Genomic DNA, 24287 nt, shown 5'->3' with positions numbered 1-24287 from the left:
CTAATTAAATGGTTCAAGTTAATAAATATCACACTGAACCAAAACCATGATCTGTAACCCAAGCCAGGCAGTCTTTAACTGTGTTCTAAAAGTATAAAAAAGACTAATTCCCAGAGAAATTATTATATGGTTAAAGTAGATCCAAAAAATTTTTAACCTACAACAGGTAAAAAACCAAACACACCCCTGTGCATCATTAGTGGGAATGTAAACTGGTGTTTCCACTATAGAAAACAGTATGGCAATTCCTCAAGAAATTAAAAATAGAACTACCATAAGATCCAGCAATTCCCCTCCTGGGTACTTATCCAAAGAAAATAAAAACACTAATTAAAAAAGATACATGCACCCCTATGTTCACTGCAGCACTATTTACAACAGCCAAGATATGGAAGCCACCTAAGCCTGCACTACTCAGCCATAAAAAAGAATGAAATCTTGCCATTTGCAACAACATGGATGAACCCAGAGGGTATTATATGCTAAGTAAATAAGTCAGAGAAAGATAAATACTGTATAATTTCACTTATATGTGGAATCTAAAAACCAAAAGAAATGAACGTAACAAAACAGAAACAGTTATACAGAGAAGGAACAGGTGGCTGTCTTGAGTGGAGGGGGCTGGAGAGAAGAAAGAAATAGGAAAGGAAGATTAAGAGGTACAAACTTCCAATTGCAAAATAAATGAGTCACGGGTATGAAATGTACAATGTGAGGAATATAGTCAGTAACTGTGTAATATCTTTTTATGGTGATATATTGTAACCAGACTTATCGTGATGATCATTTGAAAAGTACAGAAACATCGAATCACTATATTGTGTAACAGGAACTAACACAGGGTTGTGGGTCAATTATACTTCAAAAGCAAAGAAACAAACTCAGAGAAAAAAAAGAGATCATTTTGTAGTTACCGGAGGCGGGGGGTGGAGTGGAGAGGGGAAATTGGAGGAAGGGAGTCAAAAGGTACAAACTTCGAGTTATAAGATAAATAAGTACTAGGGATGTAATGTACAACATGATAAATATAATTAACACTGCTGAGTGTTACATATTAAAGTTGTTAAGAGAGTAAATCCTAAGAGCTCTCATCACAAGGAAAATCTTTTTTTCTATGTCTTTAATTTTGTATCTATGAGATGATGGACATTCACTGAACTTCTTGTGATAACCATTTTATATGTGTAAGTCAAATCATTATGCTGTACACCTTAAACTTATACAGTGCTATATGTCGATTATATCTCAACGAAACTGGAAGAAAAAAATTTTTTTAAAAATACAGGAATCACATTTTCTAACAAACATCATAAAATGAAACTGGAGACTATCTATCTATCTATATATATTTTTAAAGCTTTAAAGACAAATGCAGAGCAATTTCCAGAGTCCTCTTAGTATCTCAAATGCTGGGACCTGAAAAAAAAGCAAGTTTAATTAAAGAAGCATACCTTGGTAAATGGGAGCTCTTTACAGTGATTTTGAAGAGGACTGTGGAGAATTTTCAAGAGCTTTTAAGGTTAAAGGTTCTTCATTATCCTAAATTTACCTGTTTTTCTTAACATAAGTATCCCACCATAGGTTTATTAGCAATACTAAGGTTCACTCAAGCAAGAAATCTTCAAAACTTCAAAGGAAAATATGTAATAATCTCTTGCAAAATCTGTTAATCTCCCAGGACAAGTTTCTCTTTTCTTCTCTTAAATTTCCTCTCTGTTTAGGAACCATGACTCAAACCACCAAATTCCTGACCTCACAATGATCTCAAGGCTTTTCTAGCTGACAAGGTCTATCAGCTAAGATACTTGAACCTTCTTACAGTTTGGACACTCAGGTTTATAGAGAAAGTGGCTTATAGATACTTGTTTCACGGTTAGATTGTCCCAAAAAACCCCTAGGTATAGAACTAGAAAGTTGTTTTCTAACTTTCTTCTTAATCCCATAAAAACACCAATTGAGATATTTTCTTTTCTAAAGATAAATAATTGAGGAGAAAAAAATTTAGTTTTAATTAATTAAAATCAGACTTCTCTGGTTTTGTACATGTTCCGAGGACTCTTAAATGACTTAAATATCTACTGATCTTATGTGATTCCAAGAAAAACAAAATAGGGCTGCTATTTTAGCAACAGTGTAAGATAAAAGAGTATGCAATGAGAAATCAGTATTACAGTAATCAAAGATACTGCTGTTACATATACTAACTACAAAAAATGACTTTCCTGCAATAAAAGAAAACTTTCTATTTTATTTAACTCAGCCTATTAAGTAATCTTGTGGGGTATACTCTGCAAAATGATGATGTAAAAGCATATCTAAAAACAGACCAAATTAAAGCATAAATAAATAAATAAATGGTTTAATAAAACCTACTTCCAAAGTACAGCTGTAACATAACCACAGGACAAGAAAGCAAAATCAGATATTCTACAAGAAACTATAATTATGATATGGGAGACAAAAAACAAAGTTTGAGTGTTTCTTTACAAACAAAAGAAAGTGACTATCTATGAATATTCTTCATACATTGTTTTTACTCTTACTGCATTATTTTTACTGTTATGTTAATCTAGAGTCCACTAGTCATGCTTGAAGCACCATGTGTTTTAGTAAATAAAATCCACCACAAGTCTCCATTTTCTATGCAGTTAACAGGTAGCATACTGATGTAAAAAATGAAAATAATGGAAACCTGTGGAACAACGTTATATTTGGCATGGTTTATAGCAGGAATAATTAAGAATGGGCTTTCCTTGCACTGCAGTTCTAAAACATACTAAGCCAGAGTATAGTTAAAGTGCATAGACAATATGGAAGTTTGAAAAACTACACCTATTTGACTTCATTAACACAACCTGAACTAATGTGGGGTCCAACTCTGAATGGGTCAGTTATTTACACTCAGTCTTCTTAAAAATGTGTATTCTGAGGAATTACATATAGCAAAATAAAAGAAGATCTACTTTACTATACTCACTTCCTTCTCATCTTGTTATATTTGGGGTATCTGAACACATTTTTTCCTGAATTATACCCGCTAAGGAAATGTTGTATTGAGGGTTATATAACTCATACTCCAACATTTTCTCAATCTTTGTAATTGCCCCACCAAGGACAATTAACCACTCTAGACATTTAATAATCAGAGGGTTCGCTGATGGGCCATTTACTAGCAGTTACTGTCTAGAGGAGAGCATGGAGTACCACTAGACTCCTACTAAGAAGTAATCAAGAGAATATACTTACTCACCTTGGGCTGAGGGGGTTAAAAAAACAGCAAAAAACTGACTTCTGCTGTGAAAAGGGCCACTACTGGCTTGGAGCAGGTTAAAAAGAAACTTTCCATTCTAAGAAAGAAAAGCTCTAAGATCTGAAAATTAATAAAGTGGTGTGGCAGAAAAATAGATGGTTCAGTTCATACAAGCCAGATAATTTCCATAGTTGTCAATAGCTGGACACTTAATTCTATAAATTATTACTGTAACTTATCTTTCTTTCCATCAAGGTAAGTTCAAGGTTAAAAACAGGAAGACGGTAGGAAATTATTTAGTACGGTATTACCTTAATATAAATCTGAAAGTCAAAAGCTTTTACAATTAGAATTGAGAAAACAAAAACAAAAATCATTACTCTCATGATATAATACAGACTGATCAAAAAGGGACATAAAAATAGAGCTAAGGGGCTTCCCTGGTGGTTCAGTGGTTGAGAATCCGCCTGCCAATGCAGGGGACACGGGTTCGAGCCCTGGTCTGGGAAGATCCCACATGCCGCGGAGCAACTGGGTCCGTGAGCCACAACTACTGAGCCTGCGCGTCTGGAGCCTGTGCTCCGCAACAAGAGAGGCCGCGATAGTGAGAGGCCTGCGCACCGCGATGAAGAGTGGCCCCCGCTTGCCACAACTAGAGAAAGCCCTCGCACAGAAACGAAGACCCAAAACACAGCCATAAATAAATAAATAAATAAATAAATAAAGTTTTTTTTAAAATTACATAAATTCCTTAAAAAAAAAAAATAGAGCTAAAATAACAGAGTTAAGAACTTTATTTTATTGGCTAAAATGTTGTACAGATTTTTTAAATGTAGATTTGGGGACTAGTTTTTGCTTTTAAAAAATGTTTTTGAATTGTTGATGTCCTTCTGTCAAAACAATGCCAGCAACAAGTATACAAGCCCACCAAAAGACCTCAAATTTGCTGCAAGCCTTGCTCATATCTGATCTTGAAAGGAAATCTGCCTACGTACAAGGAAACAGTCAACTCAGTATTGGTCACATTTTCACTAACATCACTTGTTTGCCCCACCTTGTTCTTTATCTTGTTTCATTTCTACTTTTTAAAATAAAGTCATATGTCATCTGGAGATTCTTTTTCACTGAAACTACAACAGCAGGGATTATCTATACTTGCTGCCACTGCTCCTCATTTGATGGATCTCACTAAGGCCGTAATATGCTCGTTTCCCCTGTAGCCTATGGGATTCATGGCTAGATGCTGCTTACTCATCCTGGTAGATCTCCTTACTCCTACAAAGACTACCAACACCTCAAAACAACTCGATAATTCTGCTTTCTCTTAGTAGCGACTATTTACTAGTTGACTTGTTTACAACAACTTTTTTATCAAGAAAAATTTTCTTTCTCTTCTTTGAATAAAATGTAAACAAATATAAATAAAAAGATGATCAACAAAAAGGAGCCACTAGAACACTGTAGACAGATCCACACTATGTTCTTTGAGGGCAGGGGTAATATCTTACTTTCTTCCCCTTTCTAATCCTAATGACGAGCAGACTACCAAAAATGCAGTATTTGTAGATTTACTTAATAAATAACCAAATAAATGAATGAAGATCTTTTCAGAATGCTTAACTCATTCATAACACTTAATAAACTCCTACTATACGTGCAGAGGCAACGAAAGGTGCTAGAATAAAAAGATGATGGTTCTTGCCCTCAAGAGCCTCCATCTGGGAGGGAAGAAAACATGTGAACAGATTACTACAAGAAAGTTAGGTATAAAGTATTCTGAGAACACATTAGAGAACAGTTTCCAGAAGGATCACTTTGATCCCTTGTGACAGTGGCTACAAAGGCTACTTTTGTGGGCGAACACTAAACTTATCCCCTTCATGATCTCCAGAAATTAAAGATGTATTCCAAATACTCTTAACTTTCCATTAACTCTCAAAGGTTGAATGTACCACTTTTACTTAGCTATTTTTCATCATTATATCCCACCTACATAGTTGTACTATTAATAATTATACTCTCTGGGTTACCATGCAATAGCAAAAAAATACTAGCAGGAAATCTGTTACTTTGTTCTACTCACACTAAATCTCTCATCATTACAATAAAAAAGGCCCTCTTTTAAAAGTAATAAACCACCTAATCATCTACAGACCTAATGAACATATTACGGTTGTATAGGTAGTATCATTATAGCCAAGAACAGTTTATAAAAAAAAACAGAAGGGCCACCAGAATGTACCTGTCTAAGGCATTCTAGGCAGTGGGTTCTACGCTATCAACTAAGTTTCCTTTATTGTATAGGTGACAGAGTGCGCAGAATGGGTCTCATCTATTAACTCCATATCACTTGGATGTCAGCATTTCATTGGGTCATGTTGACAAAGCACTGTACTACATTATAAACAAAGAAATAAATATACCATTCGTTAGTATTTCCCACATAAAAAACATCCTTTTAAATTCAAGCAATGATGATATGGTAACCATTTAAAAATCAGGTAATAAAATAAGCCCTTTCTTTATCCACAGGAGACAATGACAGACTCTACTCTAAATCTTGTTATTTAGTAGTAATTTGCACTGCTGTACGTCAGAGGATAGCAAAATAATTCATTTCTTTGAAGTGGAATTAAACCTGTCATACTACCCAGGAATAAGCATCTGGACAGGAAAAGAAAGGTTTAAGCAGTATTTAAAAGTTTAAAATCAATTTTTCCTCCATAATCAATATCAATATATCTACAGTCATTGGCATACTTACCACACTGACTGAATTTCTCTTTTAGTTTCTGCCAAGTCAAGTCAAAAGGCAGCTAGAATGAAAAAAGGTATTAGTAACAGATACACAAGGAGAAAAATAATTTTAAGTATACTTTACATTTAGTTGCTTACATTTCTGACAAATATCTGGTTGCCTTTGGAGCCTATTCTGTCTCTCATTCCGCTTCCCATAGGACCCGATAAAAATCCTCGATCCATGTCGATGCTCCTTTCCAGGATAGCTCCTATACCTGGTCCCATTCTATCAAAGCTGGAACTCATCCGATCCAGTCCCATCCCCATTCCTCCAGTCACACTGTTCATGCCACCCATTCCACCACCTGGATTTTCAAGAAGGGAAGGGAGGATTTGGGAGTTTGGTGTTTTTGTTTTAAAAACAGAAGGAAAAGGAGAAGGAAGAGGAAGAAGGAGAGAAAAAAGAGGAGGGAGAGAATCATTTTTGAGAAAGAAAGAGAGAAAAATTAATTCATTTATGTAATTAGACAATATATAAACAAAATTATTTTATACACACAATATAACAATCTTCCAAGGAACAGATTTTAATTTTGTATCTATTCAGTTAGTTGAATGTTAATGGCTAACTGAATCTGTTCATTCTATTATACATATACATTTCTAAAAAATTATATTCTGATCATAAAACATAAGTTACATAAATTTTCTATCAATTTTATTTTCTATGAATTTTATTCATTAATGTTATAGTAGTTTGCATCCTCATTTTTATCTTTTGATAATACCAAGCTTAGTAATTGTTAGAACAAAGACATATGGGGTAAATTCAAATAATTACAACTCCAACACATCAACTGTTGCTCTCATCATACTGTCCTACATAATATTCTTTTCCTAGCTTACCTTTCACCTCAGTATCTTGTTTCGCATACAATTGCTCTTTTCATGTCAATTCGATTTTCAATAACCACAGAAAAACCTAACTTTTAGTCTCTATGTTATACAGAACTTGTGGAGATAACAACAAAAACTGGAATCACACTCCTTTAGCCAGAGCTTAAAAATCTAGCTTGTAGCTCGTACCCACTTGACTCTTATACGTCAAGTCCCCTTTAACTATTCCACTCCTACTCTTCCTCAATCGTATCCTTTTTTCTCATACCTAATATCCCCATTCTAAAAATTAACATCACCCTCAAATTGGCATGCTGTGAATAACAAATATAAAATTAGGGGAACAGAAGTATAAACACTGAGGTGAAAAAGGAAGGTAGGGAAGTTATAATTAACAGGAAAATGGCCAAGGCTGAAAAGATGATGAAAAGAAGGAATGAAATGAGAAGCACGGTACAATGGAAGTAAGTATCTTCAGCTGACAAGATTTTTTTAACTCACTCTTAGAAGAGTTCAAGTAGACTTTGTTTCCTATTTGTGAGATTTCAATCAATTAAAGGAAGTCGGTAACTATGGAGAGCTCACATAGACATGGTTCAGTAAGCAACACGGGCCAAAAACTAAGCCTTGTGTTAAGGCTTAATATAAGGCCTAAAATGTAGTAGTGGAAACAGACGGAAGAAATTTGGCATTCCCCAGTTTTGCAACAATAGTACTCTTGATTCTATCAAAGAAAAGGTTTAAGAAGCAAGGAAATAAGCATTTTTTTAACCTTGCCCTCAACCTCAGGAGGTCTCCAGAAGTGTTAGATCTGAGGTGATTCACCTGTGTTTACCAAAAGACACAATTTTTTTTCACAGATGAAATAAGCTAGTCTCCAATAGCAGTTATAGAGAATAAGCAAAGAAACAGAGTTGGTGCTAAAGCTAATGTTGTTCGTGACATATGATCAGAAAAAGCCCCAGATTCTTTAGTTGGAATAAAGGTTCTTGAATTGGGTGACAGTTAACACATATTCTGGTGTTAGTTTAGAAATGTCAAAGAAGTAAAATTCAAAGTTAGTTTAGAAATTTCCAACAGCGATAAATCAGTAAAGCTCAATAAATATCAAAATTTATTTCTAAATTATGACAAGTCATATTAACATATAAGAACAAAGTATTACAACACTACAATAACTACTCTTGCAAAGTTTTTTGCAAGTATTCAAATATTACTGTAAAATTCTAGTAAAATTTAAACCTACTTATTCCAGATCCTACTGGACCCATGTTAGAAGCTCCTATTCTTCCTGCAAACCCTCCAATCATTGCACTGCCTAAACAAGGATGGAAAGATAATATACTAATTAATTTAAATAATCATAGTTTAAAATTCCCAAGGTATTATGCTCTCAGAAGATGTACAATAACTGAAAAGTATAAAGTCTTCTACAAATAGGGTTCAAATATGTAAGACACTGAAAAAGAGAGCTAGTACATTAAAACCTCTGAAGTATTTTTCTTCAAGTAATAAATTGCATGAAACATTATAAATTTCTAATTTTTCATACAAAAAAAGACAGCCAAACTTCGAAAAATACAACCTGCAAAAGGAAAAGAAGTAAACAGCCAGCCCTACCAAGTCTACCAAAGGAATCTCCAAAGCCTCGATTTATTCCAATATCACCACGTCCAAAATCTCTCTCCATGCTACTAGTCATCGCACCACGGTATAGCTCTGAAAAGATTATGCAACAAATTAACCCTTTTTCAAGTATTATCAATAAACAGTGATCCATTTAGGAACTTATTGAAACTAAGCTGTAATGACAGCAACAGTCACAATACAAGAAGTCCATGATTTACCCGACCTACTTCACATGCCACAGATACCCCAGTCCCGCTCTGCCTGGCCCTATCCCCTGGTGCCCATACCTCCTCTGAAAACCTCTACAGTATCCATTCCTAAGTAAAGGGGGCACATTTTTAATAACGGGGAAAATGAACTGTAGCATACACATCCCACTACATACATTTACCTACCTCCCATTCGACCAACTCCTCCAAATCCTCCCATGCTACTCATTGCTTCCAGACCACCAAACCCAATTCCTATGGAATAAAGATTAAGTTTGAGATCTGTCATTTATATAGCTGAAAGGTACATTTTGTAAATATTAAGTCTCATCAGTAAGCTCTTCATCCACCCTACCTTGTGCAACTGCTTCCTAACACATCACCTCCCATATCCCTTAAGTATGTACCAGGCTCAATTTCTGCTAGCAGCCTTTAGGATGTGAGCCAACAATAAACCATGACTTTTGTTTCCCTTGGAATTCTCAACATAGTTTCTAACTTACTAAACATGGTGATGGGTACATACAAAAAAAACAAATGCTTATACATACCTCCTCCAATTCTATTCATTCCTGCAAAACCTGGACCATCCATTCCCATACCTCAAATAAAATACACAATATGTACTTTCAGTAAATCTTATTTTAATGACTGAAGAATGACATAATGCAACACAGCAAAATAGATACCAATGGTCTAATCACAGTGGAATACTAGAGAAGCAGCAGGGCACAGATGGGACGGTTTAAAGTGCTATGCCACAGCAGTTGTCTAATCATGAGTCTTCAAAAAGGCCTCTCTGAATATTTATTAGACAAGAAAACAAAATTCACTGGTCATACTCACATTCAGTTAGAGAATACCTAGGACTAGGTAATCGTTCATTTTTTTTTTCAGCTCAGACACACAAATATCACTACAGCAGATTGAGAGATCAGGTCAGAAAGTAAGGACTCCTTTAAACATGGCAGCTAAGGGAGCAGTAAAAAATGAAAGAATAAAAATAGTATGTGTTTAGGAGGGTAGAGGGCCTAAGAGTAAGGGAGAAGATTTCCATCTGTTTAGATCATAATGATTACCATAACTACCCTCACAATTTAAAATGTAACTATAGCATCTCAACAAAAATAGAAACCAGATAGCATTAATTAGTCCATCAATTAAAACAGCAATTCTCAAAATATGGTCTAAGGACCTCTGAGGGTTCAATAGGTTGAAACTCCTTCATTATCCAAATAACACTAAGATATTGACTGTTTTACTCTCATTTTCTCATGAGTATAAGGTGGAATTTTCCAGAAACTACACAATAGATGACACTGTAACAAATTGAATGCAAAAGCAGATGTAAGAGCATGACTGTCTTGCATTAAGCCAAACATTAAAGAGATGTACAAAAAGGTGAAATAATATCACTCTTCTCACTAATTTTTGTATTGGAAAATACAATTTATTTTCTTAAAAATTACATTTATTTTAACACATAATGGGTTTATCATTGTTATATGTAAATTTTTTTAAATTTCTAAGTTTTAATTTCTAATACAGTAAATATTGACAAATATAACCACATAAACAAAAGCACTTTGGGGTCAACAAATTTTAAGAGTATAAAAGGGTTCTGAAACCAAAAAGTTTAAAAATCAATCTTCAAAGATAAACTGTAGGTTAGTCTACGTGAATAGTCAAACAGCTATCTGAAAAGCTACCCTCCCAACTAGATATTCAAATTTTAATTGCTTATATGGTAGTATTTCAGCCATTCCACAAATACTGTATATCCATGATACACAAGGCATAGACTATGTTGAACATTCTCCTTCTACCTTAAAGACAATTCAAAATCCAAAGTGCTAAAAGGCTACCTGTAACGTGGCTGGCCTCAGAGGAACCCTCCTGACCTTCTGTTCAACCTCTTTCATGTTCTCTGCTCTCCAAGGTTTCATTCCTTTTTCTGACTAAAGTAACATCTTAAATATTCAACTATAAACTACAGTCCTTTAAATATCATTACAAACTAGTAAATATAAGCTTTACAATGTAGCAAATGTATCATTTAAAAAGAAATAATAAAGTTAGAATACTCACCACTTGGACCTAAATTTCCCATTACACCACCTATGTTCAACTGGCTGGCACTAATAGGCTGTCCACCTGGACCAAGTCCCATTCCAATGCCTCCAAGACCACCTAAAACACAAATAAGAATATTATTACCAACTTATATATGATCAACTAACTGGCACTGAAAATTTTTTTAAAGCTATATGCCTGTAGTAGTATTTCTAAAATTTGGCAAATTTGTAAATAAGAGCACCAGTTCTTCTTTTAATTGGAATGCAGCACATTGAAGCCTCACTATAATATCATTTACTAATGAGAAGTGTTTTATGAAGCAGATCCATCTTATATCCCAGTTAAAGGCATACTGAAAAAGAGTAATGAAATACCAAGAGGATTTTGAACCACCTTATAAATGACATACATATCTGAAAATAAGAATATTGCTTGAATCTGTAGACCCTCTTAAAACCTAGGAATTACTTTTCAGATGGTTCAAATCAAACTAAAAAGTCAACAAACATGAAAACATTGAATAAAGCAAACATTATACTACCTAGTTTTATCATTGACATATTTATTTATATAAATAAATATATTTATTTATATTTATATGGTATTTTAATTTATTTATATACTATGGCATACAGGGTTTTCACATCTATTATCCACAGATGAGGTAATTTTTGAGACTGTTAAGTTACTTGTACAATGCCATTTAACTACGTGATTAAGCTAAGACTAGAATTCAAGTTTTTTGTCTCTAAATCCAGTATTCTTTTTACTTTCTCTCTTAAACTAAGTTCACTGAAAAGAGACTGTAAGAAGATAATCTGATGACTTAAAGGCAGTGGGAACTGTTTTATTCTCCTAAATCTGAGTTTGGCTTAAAAGTTCTTGCTAGTCAATGTAGCAATTAGTAAGTGGTAAGGGCTGAGAAAACCATATACTATATATGTTTTTTTAAAAAGAGTACAGAAGCATGTAGTGTTAAATTGGAGAAAGAGCAATGTGACCTGGTAAAAGAAATATCTTTTTTAGCTCAGTCCTTAAAAATGGTTCAAAGCAATAGCACACTTGACTATCAAAAATGCTCATGTCTACACCTAAAACTCTTATTTTCATCTCTGATATCATTCTTCACTAAAAGGAACCAGGCCTCTTTGAAAGTAGGCCAATCTCATGTCTTTGAACAAGAAAAATCTTCATGGATCTGGGAAATCCCATTTTCACCAGAAAGTAATAGCAGAGGCATAGGAAATGAGAGGCCCCCACTTACCAAGTTATAATAATTTGAGAAAAAGAAGTGGGGGGTTGGGGAGAAAGGAAAAAAATAGGGAGGTTAATAATGATTAACTTAACTAAAACAACAAACTGATTCTGTTAAAGTCTATGAGTTCTTATTACATCTCAATAGAGTACATAAAACCAGAAATCTTGAAAAGAACAGATATAAAAGTATGAATGTAATTTTTAAATCTAAATAAATTGAAAAGTACTAACAGTGGAAAAGTCAATCGAAAGCCCCTACTTTATAAAACCAGGATATTAAAAGATGACACCCTGAGTGATAAGGAAGGGCAGGAAAGGACTGCCCTACAAAGGGAGAACAGGTAATATTCAAAGACATGTAAGCTGAGCATTTTCGAGAATTTATTTTAAAAAACTAATTTCTCAATTGTGAAAGCCCTATAAACAGTAATCCACATCCACACTGTAGTAAAACTGCATGCCAAAGACAAAGATCTTAAAATCAGCTACATGAAGAGCACAGCTAATCTATAAAGAAAGGACAGTTCAACTGATAGCTGACTCGATAGCAACAATAGAAGCCAGTAGACTGGAATATTTTTAAAGTGTTGAGAGAAAATAAGTACCTTAAACTATATAACCAGCGAAACTATCTTTGAAGACATTTATAGACAAACCAAAATTAAGAGAATTTACTGACAACAGATACTCATTGAAAGAGCTTTTAAAATACATGCTTCAGGGGGAAAAAATAGGCCTGTGAAAGCAGATGATAAGTAATAATAATGCCTAATTTGTGGGACTGGAAACAAAGCAATATATAACTAAAACACTGAGCAATAATAGCACATAATTCAGTAGGAAAGTGATTAGAATTAGAGCATTCAAAGGTCATTCTACTATTGAGAATAATTATATTAACTTCAGACATTATATAGACATATTAAAATATCCAGGATAATAACCAAAAGAGAAAGATAGGAGAAAAATAAATATAAACATTTGTAAAAAAAAAAAAAAAGAAAAAGAAAACACAAAATAAGATAATGGGAATTAATCCAAATAAATCTACAAATGTGAATAAACAAAACAAAGCTGTTGTATCTACATTACTATTAGACAAATGACTTTAAGGTAGTTACTAAGTATGAAATCACTCTATAATGATAAAATCTTGATTCACTAAGAAAATATATCAGTTCTAAACCTGCATGCACCTACTGAATTAGTCTCAAAATAGTTCAAGTAAAAACAAGAAAAAATATGCAAATTCACCATTATAGCAGGGGATTTTACCATAAACTTATCTCAGTAATTGATGACACAAGCAGACAAAATTACTAGCAGAGATATAATTTAAATGATTAACAAATTTGATTTAATGGACATATACAGAACAGTATACTGCACACCTGGAGTATTTATTAAAATGTATCATATATTAGGCCACAATGCAAAGTCCAAATTAATTAATTAATTCCAAGGAATCACAGAGACCATCTTCTATGACCATACTGTTAAGTTAGAAATTAGTAAGAAAAAAACGTATACATTTGGAAATTCAAAAATATATGACTTAGGAAGAAATCATAATGGTAATTTAAAAAAAATTAAATCACAATAAAGACACTCTATAGCAAAACTTGTATATAGTGGCCAAATTTATAGTCATAACTACTTGTATTAAAAAAGAGGCTACAAATTAGTGAAGTACATATTCAACTTAAGGAGTTAGGACAAAAATAAGAGACTATACCCAAAGAAATAGAGAACACGAGATAGTATTTACTGAGTGCTTACATTATGCCAGAACTGTTCTAAGTGCTTTACATATACTATATATTAATTCATGTAATACTCATGCCAACCCCATGAAGTAGGTACTATCAAGCATCTTCATTTTGAACATGGGGTATTGAGACACAGATGTTAAGTACATCATATTGCTGTTTTATAATCCTTTGGAAAACAATTTGATAATACTGATCAATGAGCATACCTGAAAACCTGTAAATCTACATCAAGATATCTATCTTAAGGAAATAACCAAAAACATACCAAAGATTTGTATACAAAAAGAAAGAAAAAGAAAAAACTCTATTGGTGATTAAAGGGAAAATGTTAAAATACCTAAAATATATACATAACAGTGAAATAGTTATGGAGCATCCATATGATAATTATTAATAGCCAATAAATTTTGGAAAGAAATTTTAACATAGAATAATGCTTTTGTTAAACAAAAAAATAAAAAATTATTTATATGGTAGTTCTCAACTATGTAAAAAAATACACCTAGAAGGAAAGACTGGAAGGAAATGCACAAAAATGTTATAATGGAGGTTACTTATGGGTGGTAAAATCACAACGATTTTTTTCCCCCTCACATATGAGCTTAACAAATTTTTTAGTATATATTGCTTTTATAATCAGAAAAAACTACAAAAAGAAAGAAAAGTGTCACATATAATCAATTATGCCAAACTAGCTCCATAACTCCAAACACCAAACTGTGGACAACTTGGGAAGTAGGCACAAAAATAAAGTTTTGCTTAGCATATAATGAAACTGAAAAAGAACAGTCTGTATTACTTCTAATAATAGCTTTTACTTACGTGGTAATTGTGGTGTTTTACTATCATGTGAACGGTAGTCTTCATGAGGGACAGACTTGTCATCCTAATTGCAAAAAAGTTTATTATATGGTTAATATATAATTAAAAAGATCTGTAACATAGAAGAGAGCAGATAAAACATCTGAAGAGGTTGGAGAGTTGAAGTGATATACAGGAACTCACCATTTTCACATGCATAGGTCTATCAAACAAAAACTGCCCATTGAACATAGCTGTTGGTTCAGTCAAGGAAAGCCAGTTAGGCAACTATGAAATTATACTTGAACACAAACACATTTTTAATAATCATATTCACCATCAGACTATCTCCAATATTTTTAAAAACATCTTTAGTATTTTACTTATTTGTATTAGTCTCTTCCGCATACTCAAAAATCTTCAGTTCTTTGCTTTATAGTTTTATTTTATAAATATCTTTTAATTCAACCACTGCAAAAAGAAAATTAACAAGGCTTCATTTAAAGCAACTGTATTAATGTACAATGAATTACATTACTGTCAATAGCATGTATACAATTAGTTGTGGTAGGAAGAGAAAGTAGAAAAAAGTTCATACCAGGCCTATACAATATGGCTAATTCAAGTTTTAAGAGTGACTTTAGTACTTGGACATAGTAAAGGTTTTATGTGCTGGAGACCAAATTCTAATACACATTTCTAAGCCAGGCAACCTTAAATTCCATAATCCCCACAAAATGGTATCAAACTTCTTCAACCTTATTAAATAATGCTAAAGTGTAAATCAGGATACAAATTGCTTGAACTGCTTCAATTGCTTGTTCAAAAGTGACTGTGCCCATTCCTCTGCTCTTGCCATCTTTGTCTTCTTTTATATCTGCCCGCTTTACAGTTCCAGCTATGCTGAACACTTCCTTTAGCTTCTTCCAACCAACTTTGAAGTCAAGCTTAATATAAAATTATATAAAGTTACATACCTATTAACTCCTCTCCCCACTTATAAATAATACAAATCTTTTCTAAACTCTCAAAAATATAAAGAACTATAATTCTTGTTAAACAATATATCAATAGTATTCACGTAGAAACATCTTAAACTGTTAAAGAACGGTTAAGCTACATCTACATTGTTCCTTACCCTTAATTTTTTTAATTCCCAAAACAGTCTCTCAGAGCTGCTCAATCCTGTTTTGTACATTTGAAACTTTCATATCTATTTTTACTGACAGAAATTCAGATTTTGGAAAGTATGGTTGATATCACTGACTTTCAAAAGCTTAGAACAAATGACAAACCAACTACAACATGCACATTCACAAATATCAAAGCTAAAGAAAGAAATCCATTTACCAATATGAACAAAAATCACATATAATGTAAGTACATAATTTCAAGAACTGCTTAAGTGTTTATAAATTCCACAGTTCTGTTTTAAAAAATCCTAAATACTTGTATTTACACTCTGACCTTATATTTATGGACTTAAATTGGGTTTGAGTTTACAATAATTACTGTTTTGCTTAGTTAAAACCAAGCAAAATGTTCTATAAACCTATGACCCATTCATCTAATTAAATAATCTCATGATTAGAACTAAATATCTGAATGGCAAATTTTTAGAGTAAAGCTTAAACTTACATTAGCAACAAAAATTGTGGAACCAAGTCTACCAGCCTGCAAATTACTGATAACCTCAGGAGGAATGTTTGGATTATTGAGAATGGAAGGTGGTAAATTCATCAATCCCGATCCCATGTCGGGTACATGTCCTCCTGGAAATGATCCTCCTGTTCGTTGCAATGCCCTACGAGCATTTTCTCCATCAGGATCCTATAACATACAGTGAATGTTAAATGCCACTAGATACATCAGTAAGTCTATATCACTAAAATAACAACTTCAAATTCTACAGCAGCTATCCCAACTGGCTCAAATTAGTGGCCCTCTTGAAGAGTGAGCTTTTTTCTCATCCAGAGAATTCAGTCCCATAAAAACCTGTGGATAGACAAAAGATTTCAGTCTCCAGGGATGTCAATTAAATACCTCTTTCCAATCACTAAAGTCACTTAAGAACTTGAAATTAGTTTAATTTTGTCCTCATACAGGTATACAAGTATATGGCACACACACATAAATCCACATAACTCAAAGAGGAACAAAATACTTACTGTGACTCTTATTCTCACCACTATATGCCCAATGTAATGCCAAATTCATACTAACTCAAAGTTTTCAACAGCAGAACAGCCTGTTATAAAACCCAGGAATACTGGGGTAGAGGGGAACTGTTATAATGTGTAAATTTCATTCCCAAACAAAATACAATTATCCACTTTCCAAACTCTTTCCATCCTCAACAATGATTATGATCTGAGACGGAGGGAGAAGGGAGATAAAGGTATGAAGAATGGTACTAAACACTGTTTGGTTTTTGTTTTGTTTTCTTTAGTTCATTGACTTTTAAGAGAAATATGCTGCCTTTAAACAAAGCAAAAAAGGCAAGCTTAAACACACTTCTCACTCATCTCAGTAAGTAGAGTACAAAAAGAAAACAAAAACCACATAAACACACAGATAGACTATCACCTGCAATACCAAATGATTATGATATATGTAACCATCAACTCTACTCTGCTGGCCTCCATCTGGGAATACTAATAAAAAGAAAGTTGGATGACTTTAATAAATTTTCTAGGAAGGCTGGGAAATAGAAGGTGAAGTGAATGTAAGAGTAAAGGTATTCTGGCATCCAATGTATTCCATCACCATGAAGAAATAAAAAGAAATACAAAAGCAAAGAAATTAACGTTTTGAAGAATGCTATAAAACTCTTTAAGTTAATAAATAAATGCTTCAGGTCTAAGGTTTCAAAATCTTGCACAAATACAGACTTAGAATAGTGGTTACCTATGGGTAAGGAGGAGGACATAGCAGGGAAGATGCTTCATGAACCATTAAGATAGATTGTTTGTCCTTCACATCTTAACATTAATAAAACATATTGTTATATTTTGATTTTTTTAGGTATGACATATATATAAACATATATACACACAAAAATATAAACACACATATATCATAAAACATATATAAAATACAAATTATGTAAAACCACCTACTATATAGCATGATTTTTATTCCTCTTTTCTCCTTAGATGTCAGCCTGCCAGTCATTGCCTGCTATTGCTATGAGAGGGCCTATAATAAGTTTACAACTGCTATTAAACCTCACTTAATTAAATTTAAAAATGCAATTCTAATATCTGTTAATGAACATTGGAAATATACTTATCCCTAGACTCGAACTAGTATTTCTCAGCACTGACCCCAGACACCCATGTGGAAATCAGATAATTCCAAGACAGGGACCTTTAGAGATATTAATCTGAAAAAGTTAACTGAATAAAGAACACCTCATCATTTAGCCAGGCCAAACTCAACCATTTCTCTCTTTAGGAAGTAAAAAATGGGAGTATCCTGTATCAACTTGGATCACATAACTCTACTATAGGGTCTCTGAAATATTACTGAGGATCTACAATGTACTAAAACTTAAAAGAACACAAACAATATGGGCTTGGCCTTTAGCATCCAATAAACTTTTTTTCCAGTTTAAAAAAAAAAAAGACACAGAATCTAAAATACTTGTCTTTTTTTTTTTTGGCCACACTGTGCACCACATGGGATCTTAGTTCCCTGACTAGGAACTGAACCCCTGCCCTTGGCAGTGAGACCACAGAGTCCTAACCACTGGACCGCCAAGGAATTCCATATAACACTGGTCATTTGAAGAGGAATAGGAAACATCATAAAAAAGCAAGTCATAATCCTCAAAATAATAATTTCCCAAATGGTGGCTGTTCTACAAATGTCACCTTTTGGGAAATTATTAGGGTATCAGCATATTTCTGGAAAACTGGTCCTGGCTTACGCATAAAAATAACCAAATAAATGGCTGGCACAGATTACAACAGTCTAAACTTTCTCTACCGATTTTCTACATCTCAAGTCAAAATATTAAAAAAAAAAAAAAAAAAAAAAGGAAAGAATAAGCCCCTAGGCTCAAATAGAACTAGAGAAATTCAGAAGCTGACTCCAATAAAGGGACATGGGATACCTGTATTTGTTGGCAGCATGGCCTTTAATTTTAAGCTATTATCACCTCATATCCAGGAACAAGAGACCAAGGACCAGTAACACTCCCACCTTGGGCAGGAATAACAACAATCAAAATTATTATTACAGGGACTTCCCTGGTGGCGCAGTGGTTAAGAATCCGCCTGCTAATGCAGGGGACACGGGTTTGAGCCCTGGTCCAGGAAGATCCCACATGCCACGGAGCAACTAAGCCAGTGCGCCACAACTACTGAGCCTGCGCGCTAGAGCCCGCGAGCCACAACTACTGAGCCCAAGTGCCACAACAACTGAAGCCAGTGCACCTAAAGCCTGTGCTCCGCAACAAGAGAAGCCTCTGCAATAAGAAGTCCGTGCACTGCAATGAAGAGAACCCCCCCGCTAGCCGCAACTAGAGAAAGCCCGTGCAAAGCAACAAAAACCCAATGCAGCCAAAATAAATAAAAATTTTTTTAAAGTTAAAAAAAATTATTATTACAGCTAACATTTATTATGTAGTTACAATATTTTCAGCACTGTGCTAAGTGCTTTATATAATAGAATTATAACAAATATGTAACATTTATTGTTTTACATATATTAACTCTTTGAGTCCTCATAACACTATCAGATAGATTCTAGTATCACACCCATTTTAGTGATAATAAAACAGAGAGGTTAAGTAATTTGCCCTGGGTCAGATTCTCTGATGCCAGAGCCTGAGTTTTTTTAATCCTCATAAATGTATCTCATTTAATCCTCATAAAAACCCTAACTAGGTAAGTATTATCTGTATACTATTATAATTACTAAGGTTTAGAGGATAACTCAACTAAGTCACACAGCTAGAAAGTGAAAGAGCTGGGACTCAAACCAATATCATACTAAATTAAATTGTGACTGACAGTACTGCTCTACAATGATTTGTATCCATGTTGGTGGAAACTCTTCAGGGTCCCAAAGTTACATCCTCTATCATTTTTTACTATAGACTTTAGCAAGGATATATACATACGTGGTCTGTGATCAACTATTCAGATAAGATCAACAATATGAACTAAAGAAAGACATGAAAATGACTTCTATTCAAGCTAATCATTTCCAAGGTAAATTACACCTAACTGTAAACAGTTTTTCATGTATCTTCTGATCATTCTTTTGTCAACATATTTATACACTGTTTCATACAACGGGAACATCTCCACTTTAGGGGTTTCCAAGTTCCAGTTATAAATTTCACTAACCGATTTATAACTTTTCTTAAATTTTAATCTGGCATAGTTTCAGGTTAATTTTATTAAAAGTGAATATCAATTTTATTCACATCCATAAGGAATTTGCATTATTAAGCAAACTTTAATTATCAACTAGAATATCTACAATATTTCTTAAATCTAAAACAGTCTAAAAACTGAAAATGTTTATACCCAGTAAAGTCAGCACCTTAAGTTTGTCATCTTTAAATTTCTGTGTCCTGTAATTTTTTTAAATCATATACCCCTGCTTATAATAACTTGGAACAAATCATATACATAGGATACTGCTTAAGGGCAAATAGGAAATCATGTACAAGCAAAACTATCATCAATTGTATAATGCTTTAATAAGCATCTACCCTTTAAAAAAAAAAATGCTGTAATCAGATAAATAACCTTACTAGATGACAATCCAAACAAGACATGTCCTTACATTCAAATGTTTAAATTATTCCAAATATAAGAAATCTTACCTCTTTGATATTCAAGGGTCTTCCGCTAAGATCATATTTGTTCATAGTTTCTAGTGCTTTCTTGACAAATTCTTCATCTTTGAATTCAACCACACTTAATGGGGAAAAAATTTATAGGAAATGTTTATGTACTAAGATTTTTTTTCCAATCATAAGTTTAAATTTGACTTAAGATACTTAAAAAAAGAAAATTCTTACCCACAACCCTATATCCAGGTAGATTTGTCAATATATGCAAAAGAAAAAAAGTTCTGGATCAGTAGACGAAGTTAATGGCAGATGCTAACATTTAAATCATTAAAAATCAATAATACAATCATTCTTTGTCTTTTAGACCTCCAGAACCTAACAGGCACGTGACCACAAATTTTCTGTAAATTTTTAGATCTATCTATTTAAGATTGTAGAATCTAGCATCTAACAAGCTTGGAGCACATTTTTACTTTTAGATGACTCTTCTTTAAAACTAAAGTAATGTCATCCCACAAATTCAATCAAAAGTAACTCAAGGAAGTAACTGAAGGCTCTCAAATACCTATCTTTACATTGTTACAAATATTTTTGAAAGATATATGGTACACAAATAGTTTTTGATGTAAATTTTTCAATTTTTATTAAAATCAAAATAGGAAATATTAATCTAATGTTAAACAAAGTTCTCAAAACTGGCTGCACACAATTTAATAGCATCCAGTTTTAAGTATATATAAAAAAAAAACTATGCTAAAGAAACAAATTAGTTGAATCATTTTTTAAATAATTCCTTATCAATATTACTGTTCAAAGTGCCATTTGAATGTGATGACAAAGTTTTTATTTCTCATGCACCCAACTGGTTTTTGCTAGTATAATTAAACATTGCTAAAAACCTTTCCATTATATTCTTCAATATATTGCTTTCTTGCTAAAAATCAAAATCTACTATCAACCAATTCCTTCTGTGTCAATTTAATCATCAATGTTATTCATAACAATTGGTCAGAGCACTGCCTTTTATGTAGTCCTGCAGGCTACCAAATTAGGCTCTTCAGTGCAAGTTTCAAACGTACATTCTGAATTAACACCTTTAAGCTACAGGCCTCTCATAGAACTCTTAGGAAATATTATCAATTCAGTGATTTTTAAAATATCCTTAAAGACATCAAAACACAACAAAAAAAATCCTATATTAAAATCTATTGGCTAAGAAGCATTACCTTAGAGCATTAGAAAAGTGAACGCCCTTTATGAGCATTTACAAAACCCATCCCTTCAAGGCAGCTAGTTTGGTTTGTATAAGTGTCAGACTTGCTAGTATAAAGCCTCAAATCTTTCATAATAAAGTAAAACAAAATGAAACTTAAGTTTCCAAAAACTGGTACAAGTATTATACAAAAAGTAAACTGCTGAGGAACTTTTAAACCTCAAGCAGATTATTGCCCACAGCACTTACCCTTGATTTTCCTTCCGCATCCTTAAAGAGCTCCACGTATGTAACCTCACCAACTACATAAGACATACAAAAGGAAGATACCAAGAAACAATACATTTAAACACCAATATCTTGCTTTACTGCACACCTGTGCACAACTCTACAGAAAAGCACCTATTATTCACCAACAATCAAAACCAGACCAACATACCTCCTGTCAATGGCTATGTAAATTTAACTAATTTTCAGAAATGTACATCATCCACATTCTCTAAAAAAGCTAACAACCATATTAACCTAATTCATGCTACAGATCATATTTTGGCCAGCATGATATAGTTGGTGAACAAATGCACATGTACATACAAATGGTCCCTTAGCCTATCATATTAAAAACATCAACATTAGCACTTTTCAAATAACTTTGGTCGCCTACACACAACAGCTGTTTTAAGGTGACTTTCTACCTGAATGTCTTCAATCTTGTTTGCCGTCAGTAAACTAAATTTACAAGTCATGCTTCACAGCAAGCCACACACTTTCTAAATAAAGTCAATGAATAAAACCAATCAAATAGTTGTCACCTTACAACAGATACACCAATGCAAATTTTTTTTTATTTATTAGAAGAGATCAGCCTCAAAACCAAGTACGTAGTTTGCAGGACTGTTGAAACTCAATTTTTCAAGAGATAACAAAACTAACTTTTACAAGATCAAGTATTAAAAATATTTTTCCCCAAAATCAACCATGTATATAAAATGAAAGTTTTCAGGTTATTCTGAAAACAAAACTGCAACAGCAGTAACGCAATTTTAATATAGAACTGCAGAGACAGCATCATGGCATTCATGACAATGCAAACAAAATGAATTCCACAGCCAGATTCCAGACTCCACCAAGATAATAACAAAACAGCTTTTGGAAAAAAAATAATCAGACCTTATTATTCATACATTAACACGCTAAATGTATTGCTTACCTAATGCAATAGGCCTTTAAAAATCTATAAAAACTTCAACTAGACAAAGCAATCACTTTAACAAAATTCTTGGTGGCATGCATATGCTGGCTCGCTACTACCCCACTAAAATGGCAAAAAAAAAAAAACTTCATTTATCCATACTACCTTGTAATGAAATTGTGTCAAGTGAAAGAAGAGGAAAAGATTAATTTATGTGTCAAAAAAATCAATTTTTTGAGTCTGTGTGGCTAAGAGGAATAAAAAAAAGTTTGCTTAGCTCCCTCCTCATTCTATATGAAAATAATCCAACAATGGGTTTATCAAAAATAGTTACCTTTTTCTCTCATTAGATCTTTAATGGCTTGCCATTTCATGTCATATGGGATGTTGCTAATAAAAACTCTGTTACGATTTGGACCCTTCTTTTCTCCAGTGCCTGAATTCTTGTCTTTTGAATAAGGATGAAATCTGTTGGCTTTCTTATTTCCTGTAGATTTTTCTTTTAATTCAGATTTCTCTTCTTTGACTGATTCATCATTCTCCCTGTGAATTAAAAATAAAACAAAAAACAGAACAACAAAAAGAAAACCTCAGCGGGGCTTCCATAATGTAAGTCTACGTTAAATAAATATTTCATGTTTATCACTTCACTTCACAAAATTCTCCCCTAAGTTAGACCTCAGCAAAGCAGCTGGAGACTCAGCTTACTGGCTTTGAAATTACCCAATGTCTTTTCAAAGCAATGATTTGGGCATATTACCAAAGTTCTCATTTAACAACCCTCCTTTTTTTCTGTATTAAACAGCTGCAGCATTCAAACAAACCCAGTTTTTCCCATCATACTACTTAATAAACGTTGTTAGAACCTAACAAGAGGGTAAAATGGGTGATTTTATTCCTAGAGTATATTAAAACTTCCACCTTTAATGGAGAATTAACTTTCTGGGCCTCATTCAGAACTCTACAGAAATTAATTTACAAAATGACACCCAGAAAAAGTTTCTCTCTTAAAGGTTAATGGTTTCCTCCCAGAACTTTCCTCTTCCATCACTTTAAGAACATAATTAAAACATAATTTTATCTATATACTCCCATATGACTCTCATAATTTTTGTCTCTTCCCAATTTGGTCAACATAGAAAAATGATAAGGTATCCTATTTTCATGCCCAGTATTTTCTGTGTTTTAACCTATAAAACTAGGATAGCGTACTTCATAGAATCATGCCATTTTTATTAGTAGTATCACCTAAAATGGTGGGATGGGATGGAGAAGGGAAGCAGTACTTAAATGCAACATGAACCAGAATTTTATAAATCTACTTTTTAATGAGGTCCTAACTGAAAAAATATTTAACTTATAATACTGCAATCACATTACAACTATATGATGCTATCCACCAAGCACCTATAACATGTTAAGTATACACTTAAAGCAAAC

The 24287-nt window shown here is 33.2% G+C and overlaps 1 protein-coding gene across 4 annotated transcripts in view; it reads right to left on the bottom strand.

Moving 5' to 3' along the window:
- MYEF2 (myelin expression factor 2) overlaps nucleotides 1-24287 on the bottom strand; it is a 79961-nt gene that overhangs the window by 2417 nt on the left and 53257 nt on the right. For 2 of the 4 annotated variants that reach the window (XM_036843045.1, XM_036843043.1), the window contains 15 exons: nucleotides 23182-23390; nucleotides 21905-21957; nucleotides 20671-20678; nucleotides 20473-20566; nucleotides 16269-16460; nucleotides 15424-15577; nucleotides 14835-14884; nucleotides 14652-14715; nucleotides 10813-10914; nucleotides 9276-9326; nucleotides 8911-8979; nucleotides 8507-8605; nucleotides 8133-8204; nucleotides 6146-6354; nucleotides 6015-6066 (listed from right to left, as the gene is read on the bottom strand). In XM_036843045.1, coding sequence (XP_036698940.1) covers nucleotides 6015-6066; nucleotides 6146-6354; nucleotides 8133-8204; nucleotides 8507-8605; nucleotides 8911-8979; nucleotides 9276-9326; nucleotides 10813-10914; nucleotides 14652-14715; nucleotides 14835-14884; nucleotides 15424-15577; nucleotides 16269-16460; nucleotides 20473-20566; nucleotides 20671-20678; nucleotides 21905-21957; nucleotides 23182-23221 — 1309 coding nt within the window. In that variant the 5' untranslated portion in view covers nucleotides 23222-23390. The remainder of the gene's footprint in view (nucleotides 1-6014; nucleotides 6067-6145; nucleotides 6355-8132; nucleotides 8205-8506; nucleotides 8606-8910; nucleotides 8980-9275; nucleotides 9327-10812; nucleotides 10915-14651; nucleotides 14716-14834; nucleotides 14885-15423; nucleotides 15578-16268; nucleotides 16461-20472; nucleotides 20567-20670; nucleotides 20679-21904; nucleotides 21958-23181; nucleotides 23391-24287) is intronic. The other 2 variants (XM_036843044.1, XM_036843046.1) reach the window with 2 other exon arrangements.

Source organism: Balaenoptera musculus, chromosome 2 (genome assembly GCF_009873245.2).
Source record: "Balaenoptera musculus isolate JJ_BM4_2016_0621 chromosome 2, mBalMus1.pri.v3, whole genome shotgun sequence".
Taxonomy (NCBI): domain Eukaryota; kingdom Metazoa; phylum Chordata; class Mammalia; order Artiodactyla; family Balaenopteridae; genus Balaenoptera; species Balaenoptera musculus.
This window is presented reverse-complemented; position numbering and strand designations above follow the sequence as displayed.